The sequence below is a fragment of the Macrosteles quadrilineatus genome, unplaced genomic scaffold (genome assembly GCF_028750875.1).
Source record: "Macrosteles quadrilineatus isolate MER2022 unplaced genomic scaffold, UCM_ALF_1.0 Scaffold_3__2_contigs__length_128488019, whole genome shotgun sequence".
Classification (NCBI taxonomy): domain Eukaryota; kingdom Metazoa; phylum Arthropoda; class Insecta; order Hemiptera; family Cicadellidae; genus Macrosteles; species Macrosteles quadrilineatus.
The window spans coordinates 119,082,306-119,107,985 of record NW_026542596.1 but is presented as its reverse complement, the minus strand read 5'-3'; the positions used below and the strand labels follow the sequence as shown (position 1 = coordinate 119,107,985).

The window sequence follows — 25,680 nt, the reverse complement described above, 5'->3', positions numbered from 1 at the left end:
CGGATAATTATATAACGCAAGTACTTTGACAACTTTATAACACCTTGAGGATTCATTAAAGATATCATTAACATTAAGAGTATGAAATAAACTTGATTTTATGAAGTTAACATGGGTAGATCGCTATGTTGAAAAAACCTTCGACAGTTTTCATGACTCATAATTAACCTTAATCAGTTGAATGGATTTCCTAAACTACTAAATTTACAATGTTTACTCTTAACATTTACTATCCAATACATTGTACAATTAGTTAGTGAAGTACCCATAACTATTAAAATGCTGGATCGCTTGCTCGAATATTGCAGAACGGTAACCAAGCATTTAAAGCTAACGAAAGTCTTCCCAATAAAAAAACCTTCTTTAACACGAAGAAAATTCCTAAACGTTTATTTAAAAAAATCATAAAGACATTTTATTAAAGACAAACAACGAAATGATCCTTCTTGTAAATATGTTAAAAAGACTTAGACCGTCTTCTGTTACGTCGTTATTTGTAAAGATAGTGTGCAATGATTTATAATAGTATTTGGATACAGAATTTAAAAATAATTGCCAACCCATTTAGTTTATGTTTTCTCTTAAGGTTGTTAAGGAGCGCAGTTCTAAACCAATTCAGAACCATTTGGACCCTTTAACCATTAAATATATATTTAATGCTTTAACTCAATTCAGAAATATACTTAAAGGTTCCCCTTTTCCCACGAAGCCTATGTTACAGGTTTACTGTACGTATTCTCCTCAATCAATTCATCTCAATATTTACTTACCACCTACTTTTATTAAGTGAAAATGCAGGTGCAAGTATATTTTTGAACCTAAATAACTCCTTAAAACCATCATTATTTTGAGGGCTTCAGTTCAAATAATATTTCCAAACCCTGCGTCGGAAAAACTAATGATAAAACTTACGTTTCTATAAGTATACATGTTTTTGATACTTATATTTTTTAATAAAAAAATACTTTGCTTAATAATTTAAAAATATAAGTTTATAACTTTAACGATTCGTCAGAAACTTAATTATTAAAGTTCTACTAAATAAAAAATCTTGTAAGTTTGTTTTATTTCCACAAAGGATTAAGCTTAAAACGAGCGTCAAAAACCAGCATTTACATTTCAAATTGTTGTTTTCGCGAATTGATGCTACTTTGAAATTCAAATATGGCTTTAAGAATGTTTTTGCTGGAAGTATTTAGAACACTTCGTCGTCACTCCTGTTTTTACTAATTTCTCTGTGATTTATATACTTCCCACTCCTAAGGTTGAAATGGTTGACGTAAATACTTACCTACGTGAATTTTGGAACTGACCTACATATCGTAAAAGTATGTATGTATACATAATTCCAAAACCCCCTCTATTTATACAAAAAATAGCCTACTTCTTTTCCAAACCAACAGAAAGCACGTTGGCAGTAGGTTTGATTTCATATTTTACTAGCACTAACTATCTCATGAAAATTAAACGTAAACTAACAACGATTGGTTGGTAATGGTAATCGGCAAGGCAATAGTAAATGATTAATTTGATTAACCAATAATTTATGAAGGAGAGTAAATTTGCACTGGTCTTATCACAAATTACCATTACCCGCATTAACAGTTAGTTGATTAAAGGGAGAAAAACGTTTTAGCGAACATAATTATTCTCTTTTGATACAAAATTATCAACAGGAGTGCTAAATAGATGTTGATACAATTGAAAATAAATTGGCTACGGTATTTTAATGTTGCAGCCATAATCTATTTAACACTTTATTTTGAGGAATCGTGTATGGTTTTCACAACAACCGAGTTGATTACAGAGTTTTCCGTTAATAAAAGGTGTATCAATAACAAATATTACATTTTAATAACAAACCTCATTAATTTAGGGACTTTAACTGTCACATAAAATTAGAATTAGCTTAAAATATATATTACTAGCAGAGTACCCGTCCTTCGAACGGGGTTGGCGTATAAGTAAAAATTGTTTATTACAGTTATACTCAAGCTTTGCGTTTGCAAGGGGCAGGACACAGCTTGATAAAATTTGCTTCTTTAAATTTACGGTATACTATAGTATCACACATCTATCATAGCCATAATGTTCTTCCACTTCACCTAAACAATAGATAAAACAAAATTATTAAAAATTCGCAAAATATCACAAATTATTTATGAAATCAAAAACATAAACATAACTGTATACAATCCCACTTTGACAGTTCTCATTGCGTATCACAGTTTTTTGTTACTGCTCCGTTCAAATTGCTGTTGTCATAAATGCAAAAAGATAAATCTTATAAAATCTTGGTAAATTTTTAATGCTTTTGCATATCATAGAACCAACTTTTTTCATTTAAAACAGCTGATTTAATCCTTTAATCCCTTTAAGTATGAATACTCATAACTAATATAGGATGTCTGTTTGATCCTCAAAAAAGGTCAAAATATCCTAAATGATTTGAAACCGGAACAGCTGTCCTTGATCATTGGGCTTTTAATAAATGAATCCTAGCTTAAAAAACCCAGCTGATCTTGATCAATAACAACGCTGTCATTTCGGCCATTCAACAGCCATTTTCAACTGATCTTCTTAACATCTTATCTATACAAATATTGCACGAAAAACTTACTTTTGGAATAAATTTAAAAGATTTAAAAATACTGTTTGACTGTAGAAATTACCAAAGGTTAATAGTATCATTCAATCTTGAACAAGTCTTGGTACGATTAACAGCTAAGTGCGTTAAAAAAGACGTTTTGTTAATCAAATGCTACGTAAGATTTTTTAGGATATTTTGCTATAACATCACAAATGTTAGCCTTACTAAACAAAACGTTACAAAAAGACATGCATATATATAAAATTATGTTTCTAAGCTATATATTTAGCTAAAAGTCTAATTATACCTAAATATTTAGTAAAAGATTTACTACATATGTGGTGAAAATATGAACTCTCTATCTCAATTGGTTCTCAAGATATATCGATTTTCGTCAGCAAAATTCGTTGAAATTCAAACTTTTGGAAAATCGCGTTTGAAAGTAAATGTACGTTCAACACTTAGCATAGAGTAATGAAAATAAAACAGGACAATTTATTGAATATGTGTATGAAACAAATCTAAATATGTGGTTTACAAATTTATAATGAAAATATATCAAAGAAATAAAGATTATGGTGTTTCTTGCAAAAAATAAGGAAGTTTTAGTAAAAATGTGAAAGTTCGGATATTGACGTGTATGCAAAAAATGTTATTTTTCCATACTTAAAGTTAAGCTATAGGTCTTAGGGTACTATATTCTTGTTCAGAAGGTTCAAAATGACAAAATCAGGCAAAAAGACTTCTTTTTAAAATTTAAGGATTTTTCACTATTTTCAAAAGGTTTCAAAATTCAAATTTTCAATGGTAGATCACGTAATAAAAATTCATTTCCAATGGAGAAATTTATTCCCAACATGTTTAATGATATGCAAGCCACAAAACACGAGATAGCAGATGATTTAAAGCAAACATTGTGGTATTGTAATAGAAAAAAATCATAAATTTAATTACTGCAATCAAGAATACGATGTACTAAAGAAGAATGAACCCATTGAACTGAATGTAATGGTAATACTAGCGTTTAATATCACTTGATTGGCGGATTTACCGAGTTTTTAAATTGATCACCAACAATAAAACAACAATGATTGTTGTTATGACTTTACTTTGTCAGAGGTAAAATGAGGATTTTGTCCCAGAAACTCTCAGGGTGTGTCTAATGTCTTCATGTTGGTTTTATTTGTACTCTACATAAACTGTAATTTTACTAGTTCATGTACTTTATAAGATATAGGCTGTGTATGTTTACTATACTTGGCTGGTTTTACTGGATAAAACACATTATTTATGTAGAGCACTAGTTGGTTTCTCATCAATACGCAAATTATATAAAATGACAAAAACATAGGTGAAAAAAACAAAAAAACAAAACAGTTTTGAAACAAGTATTTTTTGAATGTAAAATAATAAATCCGTACCCAGTGTTCAAAAAACAACGTTTAAAAACCGATGTTAACCAATGAATTACTGAAATTTAATTTTAAGCAAAAAAAATATTTTGTTTGTCATTTGATAGTAAAATTATTAATTTCATTAAACTTAGAACTAATACAATTCTAAGACCTTTTGAACGTAGAATACATGGTATAAAAGATAGTGATTATAGTCAGCAATACGCTTCCCTTTGAAGTATTCCGACTTTAATAAAAAGAACATAATTTCATTCGGCCTTCCTATTGAGCCTCTGAATATATAATGCTTTTATATTCTGTGGGATATGCAGATTTTGTGTATACACTGTTAAGAAAACTTGCATACATATTACCTACCTAAAGTAACATAGCATTCAATGGTTAGTGTCTAGTCTTATGAGATAATGTGAAATTTAAAATAATTGATGTATATTATAAACATATTTTAAATAGATAGATATATATATATTTTTTATAAAGGTTTTTGTATATAAAAACTGTTTATACAGGAGTATTTTTCTCCTTTTAAGCTGATTTTCATAATCAAATAGTCATAAATAGAATATATTAGCTAGCATGAAAAACTATTTAAATATACTGTTGTAGTCAACAATGTACCAAATGTGTAGTTTGGTAGACTGTGTCAAAGTTGCAGTTTGTATTTCTGGTAGGCAATACGTTTTTTATGAAAAAATCGGATGCAAAAGCAGTTTGACGGTATAGGTGTCCTGCATTTAATACTAGATAATGACCTTGTAGATTTTGATAAAATACTATTATATATAATGTTGGAGGTACATTATATATTTTGAGCTTGAAATTAAATTAATATAAAATTAGCAGTTGAAAATATTCATAATATTTAAATATAATAGAACATTGTGGTTGCAATACACTGAATACAGCATTGTATACACTTTCTCGTGGTAATTTTAGTGATATCATTAACTAACATTATTAGCTCCCGTTGGTGACATTGAATAAACCTACCTTATAACAATGTATTTGTGACGTTCAACGCTAGAAATCAGCTGTGCGCTTGAATGTATTGTTATGCTTCTAAGTATTTTCCTAACCTAGCTTTTGTTTGTAAAAGAACGTTACTGTTAGACGATGAGTGAAATGGATAATGAAAAATATCGTACGTAACCCCATGTATATTGTCGGGTCAGGTAAAATCTTGTACGTTACACGTTACGCAAGAGCGTGTTTACATCACTTAGGTGAATTATGCAACTCGCTTCCGCTCGTTGCACAACATTCACCTGCGTGATGTAAAAACGCTCTTACTACACTTGTAATGTAAATAGCTATTAGTCCTTTATAGTGTAAATATATCCTTAATATTTGTTAGATTTTGGGGTCAAATAAATGAGAGTGCACAAACAAGTTTTGTAGCACTCGTTTATGCCTCGAATGACATATTTACAAAAATCTATTTTAGAACTATTTTATTTTATACTAATAACTAAAAGTGAACTAAAAGTGACTAATAGTGAAGTGCAAAAAACACCTTCTTAAAAAAAAAATACTTCTTCAAAATAAGTTACACTTAAAATACTACTTTAAATTAATAGGAGTACCCTATATTAATAATACAAAACATAGGTTAGTAAAAATTACACTCAAGATTGGGTTATTCAAAATACTCGATACTTCATTAACATCAAATTGTAGAAGGAGTCTTCAAACAATCAACTCAATAATGAACTACGATGTAAATTCATGTCTTTGGAGTTTAACCTATAAATAAATAAAGGGTTACCACAATGAACTAAAACCTAAATGTTCTGTAATGCCTAGTATTAAAAAAAGTAAACCCTATGGAATATAATAATCTCGATTTTTTCGCAAACAAACTAAAATTTGTATTTTCAGTCATAACTGTCAAAATACAAATGCTGTTTTGTAATGCAACGTCAAGTTATTTATTCGGTCCAGGTAATATAAAAACCATCTATCTAATCTTCAACAGGGAAGGACAATTCAATGGTAACAAGAATGACATTGTTACTGGCAACTCGGTAGTTCCTTCGTTGCTTCCAGAAGTGGATCTATTATATTTGGGATCACCCATACGTACATTTCCTTCCTCAATACTTTTACCAAAGTATGAACATGTATATCCTTGGAATATTATGCAATTAAAACATAACCATATTAAAACATATCTCGTTCTAATATTTATTTTAAAATTTTGATCTAAATTTAATGATTAAATTTTAATAGTTAGTAAAATACACCACTAGTTTTTTGTTTTAGTTTAAGTAAAAAAGAGAAAATATACAGTTGAAAAATCAAAGCTTGAACTCTATATGCGTCATGGTAAATCACATAATACTGAAATAGCCTAAACTTTCATTTCACTGTTAAGTAGTACAGAATGGTTTAAAATCTGCAGATTGATCCAAGCATGTTTTTTTTTTTTTTAAATAGTATCTTGAGTAAAATATACTAAAACCCACACTATCCATAAAGTATATTGCCTCTTCAAACATTTTTATTATATTCACGTAGCTTGATATAGTTTTATTTAATGATTTTGGTCAATTGTTTGTAAATTGAAATACTTATTTCCCAAGTAGTTACAGAAATTCCATAAAGAGCCTTTAGTCATATCAATACACAACACAAGTAGTTATTCCACATATTGCACCTGTCAACTCTGTTTCTGATATTCTTCAACGCGTCTACATCATTTATCAAACATCATTTGTTGTGCTTGACACTTCTCTTATGACGTGAAGACACCTGATCTATGAGCACAGAATATGATAACAATTCAAATATGATGGATAGCATAAGACTCAAATCATATACGTCACATATACATATATACTGTTCATTCACACATGATACACAAAAGTTTTCGTTTTCAGTTTCGATAGATTGAGTGGAGTGAGCGTTCGTTTTTAGAGTGAGTTCGTTTCCGGAGTGGAGTGATTGGTTACATTATCTTTGAGTTGACTCTCACACGTCAACGGAAATTGTGACAATTATTTGTAAAAAAAAAATTCCTTTAATATTTTGCAATTGCTCAAATTCGAGCAACAGGTGCACTAGTTTATTATACTTAAAATCAGCCTATTCATTTTATTTGAACTTTTAAGTGGAGTATTCATTTAAAAGCCACAACTGAACAGAAAATAATAAATATTTAGGAGTGCCGTACGGCGCGCGCCGCACGAAACCGTACTAGTGTGAAGACACACGCTTGTCCGGCGCAGCGCCGCGCGCCGCTTCGTGTGAAAGAGGCAACCTTTAACTATAAGCTCTTTCAATTGCTCAAGTTATTCTACGTAGTTTTGCATTGCTAGTAAAATAACCAAGCGGATCCATTCCATTGATATTTATCTCTTCTAAAAATAGCTACACCAGCTTATGGGCTGGTTAGCTTACCACTTTTAAAACGTGTCATCCTTATTGTATATTTTTTAAACAAAACGTAATTTAAATTCGTATTTAGAATCACGTTCGATGTTCATTGTTAAAAACGATCAAAGATTCGCTCGGTAATTAGGCTATGGTTTCGTAAGAAATATCGAAAAGTCTAAGATATATTCCACATTTTCTAATAAAATGTATTCCACATTGTAATACTATAAAACCAAATTGATTGGTATCTAAATCTAATTGTCCACACTATATAGACATAGGATTCTATGTCTATATGTCACTCTGTTAAGCAAACGCACGCTTTGTATGCGAAATGCTTATAAGTAGACGTAATTGGAAAGTGTTTTAAGAAAAATACAAAATTAAACCCCGCCAGGTTTCCAATCACAGTTCGGCCCGACAATAGTGCAGGGGTGGTGGGGGAAGGGTGGTATATGATAAGCCTGCCGTCGCCAAAGGCTTTGAATTCTATTTAGTTTAGCGTTCTTGGAAAGTAGGACTCCGGTAAAATGAAAATTATAGAAAATTACCTCCGGACTCTTGTTAAAAGCTTTTCAAACTTATTCTTTGTTCTGGAGTTGGATCCCGTTTGATTTCTGAGCATTAATAAAACAACTGTTTTTTTTATTTGATTATCCGTAAATGTAATATCAATTGGAATTTTGTAAATATAAATAAATCAATTATTTACGTTATGTAAAACACAATTACGGAAATTTGCCATCATGATTGGTTGAAAGTAAAGTCTTAAAAAATTTTGGGATCTGGAATCTGAGCTCTACCTTAGGTGAGAAATTAAGCTAATTTTGCGAATTTTGCTATAATAATGGCATAATTGATTTCAGAATGTAGAAGGATCCGTGCCTTTTGAAAATTACAAACCACGTAAAATTACTATGTGCAATACCTCTAACTATAAATAAACACTACCATATTACAATGAGTGTTAAAACTGGTAAGCTTTACTCTTGCTTCACAATCGAACGAGAATGCAGAAGACAATGGGGTTCTCAAAAGTCGTTGTAACATTGTAGAAAATTAGTGGATAACCTTGGAGATTATCCACTCCAACATTATTTGCTTTTAGGAAAAACTTTAGATTCAATAAGTGTACAAGGTTTTTCAATCGTGGGCTTGGTAAAAAGAAACTAACTTTATTTAGATTTAACAGAGAAAATGTTATGAAGTAAATGATAACACCGTAGATTTATTTTTCGTCGTAAGTTCAAATCAGTTTTTATTTTTTTCAACCCACCTCAAAAATGTGAAGGCCTCCGGTGAAGCTGTACGTAAATATGTAAAACGGCCAATATACTTTGAAGTTAGGTACACAGGCTGTTTTGAAGTTTCAACTTCAGTTTTTGCGTGGGAAGCCGAACATACACCTCGATTTTACTATATAACATTTAAATATGAGATTAATGAATAGATATTAGATAAGTACTTCTACTATTAGTAGGAGAGAGAGCTGGTTTAGTGGTAGAGTGTTGGACTTCGGTCCGGGTTCAAAACCGTGATATCCCCAAGAAGGAATTTTATCTTAGTTATAATACTGAAAGTCCTAAATCTTACCCGAATTAATGTGAAAAACAATGCCCGACTAGAATCCATCGCCTTAGAAAAGAACATCAACAAGTTATACTCCCGGAGAACTTGAATCCCAAAAATTAATCTTCGTAACCTTATACTTGCGAACACAATCGTTCAAAATAGTTAATCATCAAAATATTCAAAATCAGCAGAACTTTTAATTATGTTAGGCCATTGATGTCCATACCAGTCATATTTTTAGCAGGAGGGTATTTTTGCATACCGTAACTGACTGATTTTAAACTGTATATGGTCCGTCTTAACAGCTGCACGGATTTGCCAAAGAACCTGCATTATTTACTTTAAAATCAATAGCAACGAAACTGTATATAGTCTTTACGGTATTGTGATATGTCTAAAGACCCCATCTAAAAATCAAATTGACACTATACAAATATTAGTAACAAAATAAAATCTCTTTAAATATATTTATGATCTCTCAAAATATAACAAACAATTGATTAATATTTTTTCACCAATCAATAATTGATCAATTAATAATATTTTGTCAATTCAAAATGATGAAGTGAATTACTTTTGAAGTACTTTTGTAAAGGTTCGAAGTACTAGTTATTATTTTGTTTGACACTATAACAACGCAGTGCACAGAGCGCTTCCTCCCTACTGTTTTAATATTTCACTGTTCCGTGGCAAATGGGCCATAAAAGAGCTGCAATGGTGTAAATTATCGGTTCTTCATGCGTTGGTTTACTTATGGAGTAGATATCGAGTTTAACTTAGCATGAAATGGTTATGAAATAATCAATTTTTTTATTGACTGAAAAATTAATTAATTTTTTATAACACTGAAGCAAAAACAGGCGGTTTTTTACAAGCGTTGTGGGTACAAAGTCGCTTTTTTACTCCCTAAGGAGTAAAATGCCTTTTAAATCCCTATGGAGTAAAAATTAGCTTTTGTTAACTTCGATTGTAAGTAATGGTATGTATCGATATTATTTATCGATTGAGTTAATCAGTAATATATTTATTGTTGCATTATTGTCAATAGTTTAACATATCGATAGTTATACAGTAGGGCAATCCTAATAGACGAAAAAATCGAACTAATTACTGAACAGCTAATTTTGCATAAGCAAAATTGAAACAAGCCAGAAGTCGTTTTAGATGTTATTTATCTTGAATAGTATTTTCGTTTTCTAACTTAGTTTGTTAATGGTGAAATGTGACGAATGAAGTTCATCACATGGTCAGAAAGTGTCTTTTCAACCCTCGTTCATTTTCCTCGTGAAACTTGAGCCTGGGTCGAAAAGAGACACTTTAGGCCTTTGTGATGAAATTACTATTATTTAGCTATAAGAAGGCAATTGATGATTTTTTATACTCTACTATTCCAACTTACAAGACGTGATTTTAATACAGTACGTAACTATTACCGACGCACATATTATTATTTTCAGACCAATTAAAATAAGAAACTAAGTACTAAACTACAAAGTAATATGTGTAATGTGTGTATTATTATGATGATTGTGCCAACTACGCGTACAATCGTTATACATTTCTCTGACCTCACAGTCTCTAATTTTTACGCTATGATACGCTGATGATAGTAATTCGTGTTACTAATTATTGTTACAGTGAAATAGTTAGTTAATTAATCTCAAAGTAGCATTAGAGCTGAGAGAAATCGGAATAAACGGTATCAGCGATCTGACACATGCTTTCCCCCATCTACAACCTTTATAACTGATATTAAAGGGTAAAATCATAAAAATTAGAATGACTTTTGAAACAGTAAATGTTACAGCACTGGTGGTTGTGCCATTTTATAACAGTTAAAATGAATATGATATGGTAAATTTTATTAAAAAATCATTCAAAATGCTTTTGTGAAAATCCGATTTCCGTTTTTATGGGGAAATTACCATTAAATAATCAGTTTCGAAAAACTAAAAAAATCATAGAGACAACTCATATTAGTACCATCTATTAGTACCCACAGTCCAAGTTTGAATAAAATTGGACTATAGGTTTGGTCTTATCTCTGTAAACATCCACGAACACACACAGACATTTGAAACTTACCTTTTGGGTTCAGAGTGATTCAAAACGTATAGGACGAGTTCTACAGGACAATAAAACTCGAAAATTTTGAAGAAATCAATACTTTTCCTACAGTTACCTAACAATGTACATGTTCTCTCACTGATTTGAGAAAGCAAAGTGGCCAATTCGTTCATCAGTGCTCATCAGTACACTCTAATTACTTTTTCTCACTCCAGGTTTGCAACGTCAAGGCACGAAATCGTGAGCGCGTAACATGCAGACAAGATCGTATGCGCGCGAAATACGTTGGCAGCACTGGCTGTAAATCAGCTGGTCAGCTGTTGTACTGTTGCATTAAATGTCATATTAAAAGTTCACTTCTGTGTAAAAATATGTCACGTTTCTATACCAATTTATTTGTTTTATGGTAACTGTAGGAAAAAATATAATGTGCAACTCGAGTGCAAAGTGCAATTGCCTCACTCGAGAAACCATTCGAGTGAGTCCCTTTGCTCACTAACTGCACAAATAACTATTTTCCATGTACCATGATGTACCATAGGGGTACGTAAAATATCTGAGTAAATAAAATGAATTGACCAGACTACGTACATAAACCCCATGTATCAATAGCTAGTTTTTACAATCCTTAACCTTCAGTTTACAGTAATTGAACATCTTATCAACCCCGTGTAATCTGTAGGCCCCACAACAAAGACCAAAACAAATCCTAAACACAGAGACAAACAAGCAACAAGACTATTGTACTGTTAACCCTCCCTTGTAAAGCTACCTAGGTTTACGTCGTCGTATCTTACCCTTCCCAGGTAGGGTTTTCATTAGGTCGCCGGACCAATATCTTTGCAAATGTCGTAGGACTACACAGATGTGATTCGTAGTAGTATGAATGTAGTATGAATGTCCTGTATAAAATAGCCATTTATTTTATGTAGGTTGTGTGAATATTTGTTGATAATTGCAAATTAATTAGGGGAAATATTGTTTGGATTTTGTAAAGTTTTGTAATAGTCAGTAATATGCTTACTCCAATAATGAACCTTCAATTCATTTTCAGAAGATAATTTATAGCAAAAAGGTTTATTACACGAAAAGACGTTGAGTAAAAATAAAATAAATTATTACAATAATAATTTGAAAAGAATACAGACAATAAAAAAACAATCCTCCGAGTGACGAGTGATTTTTTAACGAAGAAATCACACTTTAAAAATACTATTTTAATATTAGTATTATTTTTTATGAAACTAAATACATAGGAGAAAATACATTACAAAACTATACGACAATGAAGGTTGTAGTATATTAAAAGACGAATTTAGTCTTAGCGGTCTGAATAACAATACACAATATAACCTTAGATAAAACCGGGTTACTGCTATTTTACACAATATAACCTTAGATAAAACCGGGTTCTTGCTATTTAAAATACTGCAGTGTAAACTTCAAAATTATTTTTAGTTTCTATCAATAATAGAAAACAACTTATAGTTTGGTTAAGAATTAAATAAGCATAATAAGGTCGTTTATGTTGGAATCTTTGCATATTTTGTATATTTGAATGAGGTTTTACATTATTGTTAGGTAATCTAAATTATAATAAATAATTCCATTGGGATTTATAGTATTCTGTATACTATAGTCTATATGATTGAACCTGTCTTCTGACCATTCGTCTACCTGTGGCTGGCCAATTCCTAGGTAAAAGAAAGGTCAGAGGACAGGTTCCATCATACAGACTATAGTATTTTGTTCTGAAAACAGTTTTAAACTTTTAAATAGTAATTTAGACCTCATACAACACATAATTAGCATAGCTCAAATAAACATTACAATTTAATTTACTACTGGGGCAAATCGTATCGGCCAGGTAACAGCACTTTTCAAGAATATCAGACAAGAACTGGAAAGACTCGTCAGTAAGGTTTATGTTCGGTGGCGCCGCCCAGTTTCAGCTTTTACAAGTATTGGCAGTTCTATCGGCAGATCCGAACACCATAAACACGATTATAGTGGGACTTTCTATCAGCTTCAGACTAGATTGGTTTTGAATAAAAAACCAAAACATTTTAAACAAGTGATTTAGGTGTCCTTGTGTATGATTCACATTTAAAATAACTTAAGTATAAATGACAAAGATCAAAGTAAGGAGATACGCACCATGAATATGTTTACGCACGACAGTGTTATGATTTAGAGATTTTACTGATATAGAAATTATACATACTAAAACCAAGATAATCTTTGTACGGTAAACGATTATGTACATGTATCTTTTTAACTGCCCGGTAGTAAACCGCTAACCTACAACCATAAGCCAGACAAATTGTTTAAGCCAGGTGCGCATTTATGAAAAACGTTTACGACTAAAACGGTGGGTTTTAAAATAACTCAACTCAACTTAAATTATCCTTTTAAAACCAATGCCTTTCTCGTCGTAACAGGTCCAACAGGATTTGTTTTGTGTCCAAACATTTGTTAATATCAGTTGTTAATAGATAAATTATCATTTATGATTTACGAAAAAAATTATTTATGTTCATTTTTATTTTTGATGAATACTGCTCTTAATATATACTATATTTAGAATACAACTGAATATTACTAAACTATATTATTTACTCTACTAATTTACAATACTTCATATCCACTTAACTACAATGTATTATTTGTCATAAACGCATATAGGAAATACAGAATTTAAATAGAAATTTACTTTTATAGCACTTAACGGTGGTAGCCCTGAGTTTAACAATGAATAATCCATGTACCAAAAAAGTATTAGCAACCAATACTAAAACTTAACTAAAGTTTATATTTTCTGTTGACAGAGAAAGTTATTCTTTTGTGTTATACACAAAACTGTATCTTCTGTTCTTTAATTACAGACAACCCGTTCATAATTTACAATAAAAAGTTAAATATCTGTGTTGTGGGAGTACACAAGGAACTTATACAATCTAGGATGAACTACAAAATATAAACTACAAAGAAAATAAAACGAAATATACGCCTAGTTACTAAAAAAAAACTTCAGACTAATCTAAAACAATTGGAATACAATGGTATGATTACAAATTTGCAGAAAATATGTTATGATTACCTCAATAAGGAAGAAGAGTGGGCACTCAAGCTGATGATTCCACAAGGTATTTAACGCGAAAATGAGGGTTCGTTCCAGCGCGAACCCCATGGGCGCAAACCTCATTTGGTCTGTCTGGGTTGCTGTTAAAACGTCTACTTTAGACCTCTCATCAACCACAATAAAAAATATAGTCTTCTAGAAACGATATATTATGTACACTAATACAAAAATTGGTTTAAAGGGTTTCCATCGATTTTTAAAGCTGTGTAATGGCAAATCTAAAACCCCACTGAAGAAATAAAACTAAAAATCCAAGCAAACAATAAATACTAAACATAAATTTATCACATATTGAACAAATATAATTTGTATATGAAATTCTTCAACTCACTATCCAAATAAATTACCTCGTTTAAAATATGTAAGCCTTAAGGACATTCTCCTTTGATTAAAAAGCACCGTAAGCACTCTCAGAAGAGTAATAACTTATATTCTTGGTTGGGTATAAAGTTATATATTCTCTTGCTTACAAATACCTCCATATGAACCCTTTGATACAATCAAGGACGAGTTAAAGGTTTCACATTGAGTTAGAACAATATAATATAATGATATCAAAAGAAAATCAATTTGAACTATTTTTAGTAATGGAGTATTTTTACTTCTTTATAGTTTTTAGATATGAGAATTGTTTATTTTTGTACATAAAAAAAATTCAAACCAATCATTAATTTAGTCTAATAATTTTAGAATATAAAAAAATAAAGGTGCGCTGTTGGTAACCGATATTTTCCATTTCATGAAGAGCACAATCACTTCATAAACTAGTATATAATACAAATATAAAATATTTTATTAAGTAGGTTAGCATCAAATAAGCCATACTCTTATTAAGTATTCATCTAATTGATAAAAAAGTATCAAATTAGATTCATGTGTTATTAAACATTATTTGAATAATTGATTGGTTTTCAGGCACGTGGGCTCTGGTAAAAAACACAGCTTGTTAAAAAAATAAATAACACACACACACACACACACATATATATATATTTAGAAGAGACACGGGTCTAAATACAACCAATCACAAGGACCAGACACCAAAGAAAGAAGAGTCTCACAAGCAACACCATAGAATAACTGGTTAAAGTGCTCGCCTGACAAACAATAGGTCACGCGTTCGGAGAAAAGTCAGTAACATTTTGGTGAAAAATGGACCTAGCTGTTCCTGATCATTGGGCTTTAAATAATTGATCCAGGCTATTGAAACCGCTGATAGTTAACAAAACTACACAGATCATCTCACACCATTGTACACTCATCCTTCACTCATATTTGGGTTACAATACGCACGTAGGTGGAGTCTCCATCTTAATGATTGATAATTGATATCTATCTCTGCATAGAGTCTTTAAGTGATCCAACACTAAACAACAACATATTATTTTTATAGAGTACTTTCGTTCTTAGGAGGACACTGATATATTATTTAGGCTAACGAACCGCTTTAACTTATATGGAAATTATGATAAGCAGAAAAGCTACTACCCCCTGAGAGGGTTACTTTATGGTGAAAGAGTTTTGTCCCTGAAGTTCTTTTATAACTATAAACTGGTGGTCTACAATCCTTGGTGAATCGCATGCATATAAACTACACTGGACTGTGTAACTGTGCAATCAAACTGTATGATGCAACACCACTTTATTCCTTGTTACGTCGCTTAGCTTCATTCTGAAAATAATATTGGCTTGTGTTTTTTAAACGTCACTATAACAGTTTTTGTGTCAATAATTTTTCTTTTGAATACATTAAAACATACATTTCTGTTTATTATCGTACTGAATACATTAGAACTTGTTATGGAAGTTCATGTGTATACATAATAAACTATTTAAAATTTGTAATACCTTAATGTTAAATAGTTTATGATTTTTAAGGAACTATCGATATTTTAAACAGGAGATTCGTGCCGTTTTGTGATCTTAAGTAGTGTATTATTGGAATGGAACCAAACACATTGATGATATGTACACAAATCTGACTTTCTACAATAATTCTTTAAGCTAAACAATGTGTGTTAAAAACAGAACTAGCTGTTATGCTGTTACCCACGGGTTTCACCCCGTTTGACTTCATAAGTATAATAAACTATTGGTTGTTTTAAGCTGAAAACAAACAAAACAGAACACAGTAAACAAACAAATAATCACAACAGATTGTAATAAGGTAATAAATTGAAAGAATAACAATCAAATAAGTACAGCTGAGGCATTTTAAACATTATATATATGGAAAGGTCCCCTTAGAAAGGAATTACGACCTTAATGGGCAAGTTATGAAATAATGGATATTTTTCCTGAGTGACAGAGAAATGTTGATGTCAATTGAATAATGGCGAATATAATTGTAACACTCTAAAGAAAAGTTTTGTTACATTAGGGGTGAATCTGCTTATTTAAACTAATTATAGCACATAGCCTTATTGATTTTATAAGTTACAAAAGTATTATCTACTTTTATTTTGTTTGTCAATAATATAGGCTTTGCAAAAAGTCACAGCGTTTGCCATCAAAGAGTGTTTATTGGTTAGGCCTAATTATTTGTATACCAAAATCTGATTTTTCTTTTTACAACGTATACAATTATTATTTCGTAGTAAAATGGCAATAGTAAAATCCACTTACAAGATTTATCTTCTAAAGTTGTCGATTTAGTCTCAACATTTAAAAAGGGTTTGGGGCTGGGAAATTTAATTCTTGGTGTTACAAATTATATTTTTTTACTTTCCTGTATTGCAGATGGCAGTTCGGCCTGTGGTAGTGGTATGTCTGTGCCTGGTCCTCACCCTTGCCGCCATCACGGAGGGGAGGTATCTGCCAACCAGGGGACAAGAGGACCGACTCGACCGACTCAGAGACCTGCTGAGAGACGTAAGTATTGTCCCACCTTTCATATCCTTGGATGTTAGGCTCGAGATCGGAAGTGATTTAACATTACTTCAGGCTAGGCCTAGTGGATCGTGACATTATCACGTAGATAAAATATATTGGTCTTTGAAGGGATTTAAACCCTGGACCTCGGTGACCAAAGTCCGTGATTCACCAATCGCTCACACTCTCTCACCTTTACATCTCTGAAAATGATAACGTACACGTACAACGTACACTCATATATCATATTATTATGCTAATGTCTAAAGTCTACAATTGGATTATTTCAATGGTGTATTGTGTTAGCTAATTGTGAATATATTTACTTTTACTGTAATGTAATTTTTATGAACAAGGTGATATATGCATAGGTCTTTCATTCCTTAGTTCTAGTTTTGGTCTAGTATTAAAACTGCATATAAAATGCCTATTGAATACCGATTATATAATTCTTTTACAGATCATAAAAAATCCTGAAAAACAAATTTCAAAAATTAAAAATGTTGAAAAAGTGGAATGTTTTGTGTTTTCCTCATTTGAATTGCTATTATTTAAAGTCATTAACTAGTTTTTTTTTTATCATATAGGGTACAGTATTATTATAGTACAGTATATAAAATCGTCGTTAGTGTAAACAATAAATAATTGTTAGTATAAATCAAAATTATTCTTATTCATTCACACTACTAATAATATTTTTATGTACAAAAACATTACCTCATAATCAGGGCCTTTAGTAAAAAAATATCCTCATTTTATCAGCTTTTGTATATTTAATTTACAAAATCATTATTATACTAAACTAGCTGTTACCCACGGGCCTTACCCAGTTTGACTTCATAAGTATTAATAAAACTATTGATTGTTTAGGTTAAGCTGAAATAAACAGAACAGAATACAGTAATACAAACAAATAATCACACCTGATTTTAATAAGGTAATAAATTAACAGAATAACATAAAAAATAAGCACAGCTGAGGTATTTTTAACATTAGGTATATGGAAAGTTCCCTTTAGAAAGCAGTTACTACCTTAAAGGGCAATTATTTATGAAATAATGAATAGATTTGCACAAGGTTTCTCGTCATGACGAACATTTTATGTACGTGCTTATGGAGGTGTGACTTGTAGTTTTCTCAAAAGTTCATGGGTACATTGGGATTTATATATGGGTACCTATAGGATCACTTTTAAAATATTACTTCTCAAGAGCCAATGTAATATTGTGAAACAGGCGATGAGACTTTGATGACCGTTATAAAGCTAGACGAAGTTTAAATGGCAAACTCGTCATTAAACTTTCAGTGAATACCATTGGTTGATTGGCGAAGTATCAACTGTCACTTCTGGACCAATTATAATGGCATGTTTAAAGTTACACAATACTGTGAAAAGACGACAATTTTCCTGAAAATATAGTAATTGGAAAACAAGATGTTTCGGATCTACGTGTACACGTTTCTGCCTTCAGTTTAATGATTGTTTAATATTTATAATGTGTTGTCATAATTATGTTTGAATAAAACCTGCAAATTTATTAATCATCACCCCAGTTGTGTGCAGTATACATGTACATACCTTCGGTAATTTTCGTCACGGATAGGGAAATAATCTTTTATACCATTTTCATATAAGTATTATGTACAAAATATACACGATTTCTTACAGAATTGGTTTTTTAAACGCTCGAGACACATTTTCGGCCATTGACTCCACTTTCCAAGACAAACGAATCCTTGGTTTTGGGGGTTTAAGTGCTGAGAAAGACATTAGATGCAGATATAAGTGCACTTTTTTCCTTTAGGTGTTGCCTAACTAGCGGCCAAAGTTGAAAGATCAACATATAGTTCAAATGAAAATTGGAGTGATGTGTCAGGATATACTAACTAATGTCGATAGAGGTTCTAAGAACAAACAAGAGACACCCTAGCGATTAGGGGGATTAGTGGGAGGGAGTGGTTGGATTCAAATGCAAAACGTAGCTTAAAACGAAATAAAACAATACAACTCAATTACAAACTAGAGAGTTTTGAAACAATGATATATCAATGCAAACAATTAATGAAGGCAAGTCCAAAAAGCCATAATATGGTAGTCAGGTACAAATACTAATAAGGTAAGCAGAGCAGAGATTTCGAGCCCCACACTGAAGTAGCATATTGGTTCGCTAATCCTTTGGCGATTTTGAGCCTCCTCGCAGGAAAGGAAGAGCAAATGTCTGGCAAAGTTGCTAAGGAATTTTTATTTCCCTTTGTAGCTGATTACTTACAGACTTATTTTTATATAATCTGAATTGCTACAAGTTGTGAACTTTCAAATAATTTTTGTAGTTTAAAAACTTGTAGGCTACAAGGTGTTGTGAGAAAAGCATCTTAACCGACAAAGATGTTTCTTCCCGTCCCCTGTTTATCGTCCTCCAATCCAGCTAGTTGGAGGTCATGAGTTGTGGATATTTATATTCATGATCCGTGGATGTGATACTCCCTGGTGTGGATTAACGTCCGCACTAGTGAGTACTACGACTATCCGCAGTACAATCTGATGATTAGACGAATTCGTAAATTACAAGGTAAATTTACCTCCCTTCTCCCTTCTCCCTGCTCGGTTCGGGGTCTTGATCGGGGAAAAGATCGATAGTGTGTCACCGCCTTAAAAGTTTGGTTTGGATTCCACTATAAACTGTATGCGCCTTGCCAGTCTTGCCAGAATCGACAATGTAGTTGCCATTGTCTGTGTGGGATTAACAGCTGTGTCTAAAGGAAAAAGTCGGCCTTAGTCACTAACAAGACTACAAGATTGCACCACTCATCCTACACTCACCCCCATTCTTACTTGGTTTAAATAACTACCTTCGTATGGTCGCCATTTGTTTAGTATTAAATAAATCATCCACTACGGAAGTTCTAAGAATAACCAAGGCTCAAAAATCATTAACGTATTAGAGAAACTCTTATAGCCGTTTTGGCATTGGGCTCAAAATCACACTCCCAAGATATCTAAATAATATACAGCCGCTTATGTAACTCACTCAGGTATACAAATTCTAGACCACTTCTAGATGTGCCAGGGAGTTGAAATTTGGCACACTTGTAGTTCTTGGCCTTGAACCACCCATAAAATTCCAAAAAGTCCCATTTTCAAATTTTAACCACCCCAAAAATCCAAAATGGCGGACCTCTGAAAACGATAAAACGCGTTTTGTTCAAAGGGCTATAGCTCGAAAACGGTAAGAGCTAGAAAAGATTTGAAAGAATCTTGGCGAAAGGGAATTAAATTTTCTACAAAACCCTCATGAGCGTTTTCCGGAAATCGCACTCCTTAACCTTCAAAAAACTCCCTACTTTCAAAATTTTGTAAATTTCTTTAAATATTTTTAAGGTTTTAGCTATTTTTTCATATTTAAATAATTCTTTTTTGCAGATATTATTAGTGCTCTGTGTTCTCCTTAATTTACTTTAAATTTTACTCATTCAATGTTTTTTTGTATCTTTACTCCTTAACCCCCAAAACTTAGGTTTAATGTCAAAATTTAAAGGTTTTTTACCACTTTTGCAAGCCCCATGTTGTTCTTATGGAGAATAACATTGAAAGTGGTCGACTTTGGTGTGCTCATCTGAACCGTTTAGAAACGTGCTAGAGACTTGAAACTTGGTATTATTGTAGTAGGGGATCTTATATTAACGGTGAAATGTGCAAAAGTCCCATTTTCAAATTTTAACTCCGCTAAAAATCCAAAATGGCGGTCCTCTGAAAACGATAAAACACGTTTTTTTTTAACGGATATAGCTCGAAAACAGTTAGAGCTAGAAAAGATTTGAAAGGATATTCATGAACAGGAATTAAATTTTCTACAAAACCCTCTTGGGTGTTTTCCGAAAATCACACTTCTTCGGCTTCAAAAAACGCCCAACTTTCAAAATTTGATATATTTCTTTCAACTTTTTACCGGTTTTCGCTATTTTTTCATACTTAAATCATTTTTTTTGGCAAATATTATTATTGCTTTGTATTCTCCTTACTTTACTTTAAATTTTACTTACTACACGTGTTTTCGTAACTTTACTCTTTGGCCCCAAAAACTTAATTTTAATGTCGATATTTGAAAGTTTTTACGAGCCCTATGTTATGCTTAAGGAGGATAACTTTGAAATTTAATGACTTTGTTATGGTCATCCGAATTGTTTAGAAACGTGCTATAGACTTGTAATTTTTTAGTATTGTAGCATGGGATCCTAAGTTAAGGGTGAAATGTGCAAAAGTCATATTTTAAAGTTTTAACCTCCTCAAAAATCCAAAATGGCAGGACATCTAAAAACTATAAAACACGTTTTTTTCAAATAGCTATAGCTCGAAAACCGTAAGAGATAGTAAAGATTTAAAAGAATTTACATGAACATGAATAAAATTTTCTACAAAACCCTCTTAGGCGTTTTCCGAAAATCGCACTCCTTCAACTTCAAAAAACGCCCTACTTTCAACATTTGGTAATTTTTTTCAAATTTTTTTCGGTTTTCTAAAAGCTAGAAAAGATTTGAAAGAATTTTCATGGTCAGGAATTACATTTCCTACAAAACACTCTTAAGTGTTTTTCGGAAATCGCCAACTTCAACTTCAAAAAACGCCCTACTTTTTATTTGGTAAATTTTCGATAAAATATTTTACGATTTTCGCTACTTTTCCCAATCTAAGTAAATTCTTTTTGCAAACATTATTAATATTTTGTATATACTCTGGTTTACTTAAAGTTTTATCCCCCTCCCTAATATTATATCCTCCCCCGCCCCAATGTTATTCTTACAGGTGCATAAGTCTAAATCACGTTTACCCATTTCTGAAATATGGCCCGATTGTAGGTCTTGCGCCCTGTCCCCCCCAACCAAAAACTCGGTTCGCCTAAGATAAATATGAAGATTATCGTGGTTCGGAGCCGACAGAAAGTAGGAGAAAGGACAGAGCAGTGACCTTGAGAAGAGAAAGGTCAAGTTATCTACTGTATCGAGAAAGTACAACAGGTGCATTGTTATCAGGGATGATTGTTGTGACGTAATTGATTGATGGTTGTGGTATCTTCGCGGGCCTTAGTTTGAGGATATTATCATCACCAAACCATGTTCTTACCTATTCTAATGTTTATTCATTCCAAAATTTCTATATCATATTAGTTGTATACGTTTTGTTTTTATATGTTAATAAACATACATATAAAAATGTGTGGAAAAAGATTAGTTTTTGAGATGTTATATTATATTTTGTGTCTGTCTGATGTGTAAAACAAAAACAATAGTAACAAAAATTGTCATTTAATAATTTCGATGAAAATAGTTATTTGTGCAACTAGTGAGAAAAGTGAGCAATTGACTCACTCGAGAGAAATACTTACTCACGAGCCGTAGGCGAGTGAGGAATGGTTTCTCGAGTGAGGCAATTGTACTTTGAACTCGAGTTGCACATTATACTTTTCCTACAGTTACCATAAGACAAAAACATTTGTGAAGAAACATGAAGAAACATAACCTATTTTTACACAAAAGTGAACTTTTAATATAACATTTAATGTGAAGTGACAAATACAACAGTACAACAGCTGACCAGCTGATTTACAGCCAGTGCTGCCAACGTATTTCGCGCGCATACGACGTTGCCTGCTTGTTACCCGCTCACTATTTCGTGCCTTCACGTTGCAAATCTGGAGTGAGACAAAGTAATTAGAGTGAGACAATGTTAACATTGTCTCACTGATGAACGAATTGGCCACTTTGCTTTCTCAAATCAGTGAGAGAACATGTACATTGTTAGGTAACTGTAGGAAAAAGAAATATCAGTAGGCTAGAGGCTTTTTATTATTATTTGGAAAAATACACTTTTCTTCAAAATATACCTTCTCTATCTCTCACAAAGGTCTACAGTGTTTTAATGTTACAATTTACCTTATGTATATTATCTTTTATAAATTTGTTACTTGTTTAAAGAATGTAATTTTTTTATCCATCATTAAATTAGTTTCAATCTTCCGGAAAATTACCTTAAGTATGTAGATAATGTTTTTTAAATTTTCTACACGTTTATAAAGAATGTACATTTTTGTAATTTTATTTCATTAAAAATTAATTTCAACCAACCAACCATACGTTAAAGTATTTTGTTGGATATTCAAAATATTCATTAAGGGTTAAATTGAAACCCCTTAAGGGAAGTTAATTAACCACAAGTGGGGTTTTCGCTTGCCTCGAGTTTTGATGTGTAAATGAGTCCTGCCCTGGGGAAGCAGAATTTGTAAGACAATAACGTTGTTATTCTTTACCAATATTTCTATGCAGAAAGGAACGTTAATTTTATACTAAAAACTGTTTAAATATTAAACAGAAAGAAACGAAATGAAAAAATAATTAACCCCTCAAATGTTTTTTTACAAATTTAGCAATTTTAAAAATCACCACAAGAAAAATTGTCTGAGAAAAGAATACCAATAAGAATACTAAGCCTTCTTTATTATTACTGATTATATCAATAAATTTAAGTTTAATCTTTGCTAATTCAATTTCTAAGCAAAGGTTTTGTTAAACCGTTGATAGAATAAAAATTATGAATTTTCAGTTTTTTTTTATTTTGAATTTCACATAACTTAACTAACTGTGAAATACTCAACTAAAATATAAATACTGAGCACACTTTTAATACTACAAGACAAAAATTCATATTTCATGGAAACAGAAATATTTATTTCATATAAGAAGTATTGGGTAATCAAGGACACGATTACTTCTTTGTTTTAACCGTGTCCATGTTACCTGGACCTGGGCTGGAATTTCAGTCCAGTTCAATGAACTACTTCTGATTCATAATATTATAAGTAAACAACTCAAGCTCCCTACTTACTCTCTACTTTGTAGCGAGATTCTCAGGGGAAACAAAGTAATGGATATAATTGTACACCCATCCATCATAGCATCTCAGGCACGTCTAACCACATCCCTTACTTTCTCCACAAACATAACACGGCATGTTAACTCTCATCATTGTACAACTTTGTTGAACGCTATAAAACTGTATAAATTAACTTTTCGTCATACTGCAGCAAAAACAGCTGATTTTAATACTTGCGTTTTGGGCCTAAAGTAGCTATTTTGAACCCTAGGGATTGAAAAGCATTTTAGTCCCTAGGGAGCAAAAGTCAGCTTTTGTAAACTAAAGTTGTAAGCAATCTTAAATACGTAGAAATATAAATTACGTACAGTATATCGATTGATTAAATTTTTTGTAGCTTATTGTTAATTTTAAGACCTTAGCTTAACCTAATTTGGTCCATCGAAATTGTTTACTTTAATTGAAACTAGTTAATTTCTTGATCTGTTAATTTCTTTTTTCTATCCATGTTCCTTTATTATCTTTTTATTTTGCGTCTAGTTTTGAATTGACTATGATTTCTTGGAGTAATGTATTACATTGTCGTATTTTAAATACCTTACTCTTGCTAAATTATAGATATTTGTTTATTCGCTCCTATAAGAATTGTATGAAAAAGCAACACGATTTAGTATCTGTTATTCATAAAGTAAATTTTAACTTTAGCTGAAACCATTGACTAAGGAAACTGAATTTTCCCCATCTATATGGACCAGTAAGCAGTTTATTTAAGTCAATTAAGGTGTTTTGTGAATGGCTTGTGCTACCAATAGAATGCGCTGTTGACGCAATTAAGTTCCTAATGTCACTAATTGGTCATTCATTATTGTAGAACATATAATACAATTTTCAAACTATTCTTTTACAATTAATTTAGTTTGAAGAGTCGGAATAGGAGAAAATAACAATTCACTATAGAGCATTCATACGTAGTCCCACAAATTCTGCTTCAAAATACTAACTCTAGAATTTAGAAAACAACAAAATATGATTCAAGGTATTGAAACTGGGATGGAAAAATTATTCACGACTTCGTTCTGTTCCCAACAAAAAAGTGGTTACAACATTTGCAATGCTCATCGTATTCATGATTATGCTAAAACAACGGTCCGAAAATAATCAAAAACTTACACCTCCCTACGGCCATAACTGTGATAACGGGGCACCTAGTGGAGCGAAAGTTCCTACATTCTTCAGACATATCTTCAGTAGTCTGTCATATTGTGTCATGAAGCGTAGTCGGTGATTGTGAGTGTCGTCATGAAGCCTTCTCGCATTCTGACGCGTCCTCCTTCAGCATATATATCAGGAGAAACACAGACAACAATCCTCCCAGATTGTCCCACTAAACATCTTATCGAGAATGTTCAGCATGCAGTGTTACTTGTTGGTTATGAAAGTTGATTTTGAGCTGAGGTTTTCCTATACTGTAACTCAAGCTAGTTGTGTGCTGGAGAAAACAATGTAATGGTGGAAAATATACGTCTTATCTAAGAATCAACATTGTGCAATTAAAATCAAAACATGTAAAGGTAATAGAAAATCTGCTCACTAACAAATGTGTATGAATCTTAATCGCAACCATATAAATACTGGTTGCAGCATTGTATATTGTAAAAAAATATATATTCTAGCAAATATCCAAAAGCAATGTTGAATTTAAATATTTTCAAAGCTATATGTTATCTTGTCTCTTGACATATTGAATCATAATACAAGATTCACTTTATAATTTATGCATACA

At 31.7% G+C, this 25,680-nt stretch overlaps 1 protein-coding gene across 1 annotated transcript in view; it reads left to right on the top strand.

The window, feature by feature from the left end:
- Positions 1-25,680, top strand: part of LOC128991001 (uncharacterized) — a 62,114-nt gene that overhangs the window by 3,476 nt on the left and 32,958 nt on the right. Inside the window, exon 2 of the mRNA XM_054413702.1 lies at positions 16,901-17,032. Coding sequence (XP_054269677.1) covers positions 16,901-17,032 — 132 coding nt within the window. The remainder of the gene's footprint in view (positions 1-16,900; positions 17,033-25,680) is intronic.